The sequence below is a fragment of the Nansenia antarctica genome (genome assembly GCF_963989245.1).
Source record: "Nansenia antarctica genome assembly, chromosome: 6".
NCBI lineage: Eukaryota > Metazoa > Chordata > Actinopteri > Argentiniformes > Microstomatidae > Nansenia > Nansenia antarctica.
In genome coordinates, this window is record NC_137676.1 from 39,924,715 (window position 1) to 39,929,398 (window position 4,684).

The 4,684-nt window shown below is 44.0% G+C and overlaps 1 protein-coding gene across 1 annotated transcript in view; it reads right to left on the minus strand.

The window, feature by feature from the left end:
* Nucleotides 1–2,802, minus strand: part of rsbn1 (round spermatid basic protein 1) — a gene marked incomplete at both ends in the record, with an annotated part of 6,818 nt that extends 4,016 nt beyond the window's left edge. Inside the window, 2 exons of the mRNA XM_080534434.1 lie at nt 758–1,419; nt 2,211–2,802. Of these exons, the coding sequence (XP_080390560.1) occupies nt 758–1,419; nt 2,211–2,802 (1,254 nt within the window). The remainder of the gene's footprint in view (nt 1–757; nt 1,420–2,210) is intronic.
* Between the last annotated feature and the right edge of the window lie 1,882 nt (nt 2,803–4,684).

Sequence of the window (4,684 nt, forward strand, 5' to 3'; positions counted from 1 at the left end):
GGCAACCAGGGACAACTTGGCACAAGTACAACGTTAGACTCATCATGGTTGGATGTACTTTGGACTGAATCCGACCACTGGAAGGCAAACATGCTGCTCATTCATAAGTCTGGCAAGGAGAGGCTCTAGTGTTCCCTGAAAAAGTGAGATTTCAACAAAGAAAAAGGCCTACATCTTTCTCTACCATTTAACGTAGGTGAAGTTGGTGTAAGCTATTTGTTAAAAAACTCTCGGATAAACAATGTCAAATGACCTACTGTACTGTACTTTTCCATGTTTCTCATTCAAAATCAAGTCTCTCGCCAAACAAAGTCATGACGTTACAGTATTCTTAACAGAGAGGCCTAGGTGACACACCCCCTCAAGTCCTTCACCCAACTCAACACAGGACTGACAATACATTAGAATACACTAGCCTAATTAGACTGCTGGTCTGAAATCTGCCCAGTTGGTTCAATCAGAGGACAAGCGAACCGTGTACACACGTACGTATAGGCACACATTAAACCTATCAAGAGAGTCGATTATTTAAAAAACTAAAAAACAATATTGTCCTGTCACAACAGAGCCATGGTCACACCAGCCTGGTCCCGGAGAGCTCCAGGGTGTGGAGAGACCTTTTCTCCAGCCCAGAACTAACACACCTGATTGAGATCAACAAGGTCTAGGCTAGGCCTAGAGAAGACGGGCTGGAACACTGATGGTCAAGTAGGTGGTTTTACCCAAGGATGACGCTGAATGACACTTTACTGTTTACCTGAGAGTGGAAGTTTGCGATGGTGGTGGTCTCTATGTCTTTCTTGCCTAAGATCTCCATCTTGACCGGCGTGCTGGGGAAGTTGAAGGCAAAGTAATCCAGGAAGTCGGGCAGGTATCTCGCCGCCCCGTGGACCACCGCCAGAGCGTAGCGGGCAGCTCCTCTGGGCTTCTCGGCGAAGGCCAGCTGCAGGAACTCCTGGGCGAAGCGCTCCATGTCGGCGGGCCGCAGGCAGGCCAGCTCGTCGGAGTAGGCGTGCAGGACCGACGCCCCTCCGTTGGCCTGCCTCTCCTCGTGGATGAAACGGCCATAGCAGGAGCCTGTCTGCAGGCACGAGCTGCGGATGAAGTGGTCTTGGTGGGAGAGGAAGGGGGTGAGCCCCACCTTAGGAGCGAGGTGGTGGTGGTGATGGTGGTGGTGGTTCACATTGACGCCTGTCACAGGGTGGCAGTGCCTCTCCTCCTTCACGTTGGCAGGCAGAGAGGGGCCAGGTCGGGCAGAGGGGCTCTGGCCTGTGAGCTCCCCACACACAGTCTGCACTTCCTTGTTGTACATCCGGATCCTTTTCCCACGCTCATCCTCGCGGTGCCGCCTCTTCTTCTTCTTCTTCTTCAGGAGGTACTGCTCCAGGGACTGGGACTTGCCGTTCTCATCATGGGGCACTGGGGAGTGAAATGTCAGAGTAAGAGAATTATAAAAAAGAAGTAAAGAACACATTCCCTGCATGTGTCAATGCTTGGCTTCAATAGCTGATATGCTGAGCAAGGAATCATCAACATCATATGCACCTAGTGTAATGGATTTTTTCATCTTATGAATGTTTTAACATTATATGTATTGTATGTATTCCTGTGGTATTCATTTTCACACAGAATGTGACAGTATGTTTCCATGAGGAGTGTTCCTGTGGGATTGTTGTGAGTCTGACTGTCCTGTTTGTGAACACAAAGCTGTTTGGGCCTTGTGTTCATAAACAGTTCGTTTAGGACTCGATGTCGGTCCCACGGGAACTGACTCCCTGTTCTCAGACTCGTTATCAATGTTCTGACCATGTTAACAATATATCAATTGTACTATGTGAGAGTTTTGTGTCAGTCTCTTAAACTTCCCATTGAGAAGTTGACTGTCCGCTCGAGCTGTAAAGATCATTTTCTTCAATAAATACTATACCTAGATTTAAAGCAAGTTCCTATCTTGAGTCTCAATAATTAATCCACGACACTAGTCACAGACTTACATAGGCCTACACTACCAACCCACTGAATAGCTGTTTTAGGGACCCAGGTATCAACAACAAGTATCTAAACAAAAAATAGATACATGTGGCTACAGAAAGCATTAAAATAACTGCATTACATATAATATTATGTTAAATTTCCCTTGACTACAAGAATGCAAGACATACTGGGACACATTTACAGATTTAGGGCAAGAAGCTTAGTTTCTAACATACCTTTCTTTTTCTTGCATGATACTCTATGTTTAACGTTGGCCTCTGTGTTTTCTTTCTTGAGTTTCAGAAGGTATTTTTCTCTGTGCTTCTCCTTGTTATCCTGGCTCTTGGCCTTGGTCACTTTGAGGGGCGTGAAAGTGACCAGTGTAGGCGGCCCTGGAGGCAGGGCGGGGGGCAGAGCTCTCTTCTTCTCCAGCTGGGGAGGCGCAGATGGGAACGTCTTCCGTGGAGGCGCGGCAGGCTGCCCTGGGTCCTTCTCTGCACCGTTCGTATGGTGGTGGTGATGGTGGTGCTGATGCGAGGCTGCAGGTTTCCCGGTGCTGAGGTTGCGCGGTGGCGGTAGTGGATTAGGCGGTGGTTGATGCGGCTGGTGTGTCCGCGGTGGAACATGTTGTTGGTGATGGTGGTGATGATGATGGTGATGGAGCTTCACTTTCTTCGCCTCTTTCTCAGATCGCTGCTGGCGTTTGTCAGCTGAAGGCGAAAGTTCTCTTTTCTTCCTTTTTTTCTTCTCTTTGCTCGATTTGTCAATGCTGTCCCTTACCTTATCTTCTACTTTTGCACGGACCATCAATTCGACCTGTGCAGCCATCTTTGCACGTACTGCAAATTTTTTAAAGGGTTGCAAATTCGTACTGCGCAAGTCGATGAAAATATGTAGTTCTAGCAACCGTTAATGTGTAGTTCCACCGTAGACCCTTTACTCGAGTTCCACCCATTGCACCCCCATTTCCAGTCAATGCGCAAGCGCAATCGATGAGCTACATGGGTTATGTGGTTTTCTAGTGTCATTGCAATCTGGGAGTTGTAGTTCATGCTTTTGGAATGCGTGCTTCCTCGCACGCACCCAGTTCTCCAGCTGACGTCATGGTTTCTAAACTGAGCGGCTTTCATGACAGCAGCTGGCCAACTCATATCAGTGGGAAACTCTGCAGAGCACTTCGATGTTTGATTTGCCTGTCAATCATATTCAGACATTACATTTATATCTGTATCAACCTAAACATCTGCTTTGAATATATTGGGTTAGGTTATTATTTGATAAAAGGGAACAGTTCCACGTACTGTGTTTACACTCAATACAATAAGGAAATTGCATGTAGTTATATAACTATGTATCTGAGTCAATATCTGATGAAGATAATATGGATGTGGTAAATCCCAAAGATATCCCTCACAATAAACGAATATAACAATTTGCACAGTAGATTGTGTTTATTCAGTAAAACTTTATTTATTTATCAGTGCATGAACAGAATGCCATGACCAGATTATTTCCTTTCACCATCATTTTCTTCTCAATTACTTACAAAAATAATGGAGCGATTTACAGTTTTTTTTTTCTGAATGAAGGCAAGTATTTATACAGGTGCTGTACAATTTATAAACATTTACAACTACCACATAATGTAATGTAGAGACCAAAAGGCTTTTTTCTGTTGAAGCAATGCAAGGCCACATTATTATATACAGACAAACACATGAACAATGGGATGCCTAAGAGAAACTATATATCATACAGGCAAGAAAGGAAATCAGGATATGTTGTCTAACATCTGACCCAGAGACAGACAATACAATTCATTATCACAAGACAAGCCAGCAGATGAGGGCAGGTGTCAAATGTCATTTCACACTTTTAAGGGGAACTACTACATTGCAGCCTATTGCCTGTTGTCAACTTATTAATAATTATGCAAATATTGAGAATCAAACCAAGTTCCCAGTTGGCAAACATAGTGTGAGCATGTACAGTAGATATTCCTTCAATATTTCCCGGGCTGCTTAGAAGGGAGGCCTGGTTTCTATATTGAAGCTTAAAGTTGGACCCAAGCTATCCGGTCTTAAGATATTTCTCAACCCTGCCACACAATGGATGCCCCTGAGAGTATCATAACATTTTGGTAAACATTGGTAATTTAGTTAAGGAATACATGGCAATGGCGATTGGTGACATTCACATTCTCTGACAGGGACTCTGACATGTAAATAATTTACTTCCTTTCCTCCAGAAGATGGCGCTGCTGAGCCTCACTAAGGTGTATTAAAGTCTGCCTGGATAGTGTCCGTTTCTACCAACGAGGCTTACTTACTAGTTGACATTGCAAAGTTAAGGATAAACAATTAAAAAATGACACAGGCATCTGTCTCTGAGGTTTCTTCAAATCAAGGTCATGGACTGAAGAACAAGTTAGACAAACATAGATTGTGTTCAGTTTACAATAAGACAAATGTTTTGTGCCAAAATGGTGCGGTTTTTCAACTTAAAAAGGTCTCACTTTTGTAGACCCAGCTTCAATATGCCAATACAGCAAAATTATATCACTACAGGTTAGATTAGGACACACCTTGCTAAATAATACACATATTTGAAGTACAGTCAAAGCAACAGCATTGTCTAAATACATACCTGTAAGCTTATACACATTTTTTTGCCAGAGGACCTAATATAGCTGCTAACAATAAACAACAAC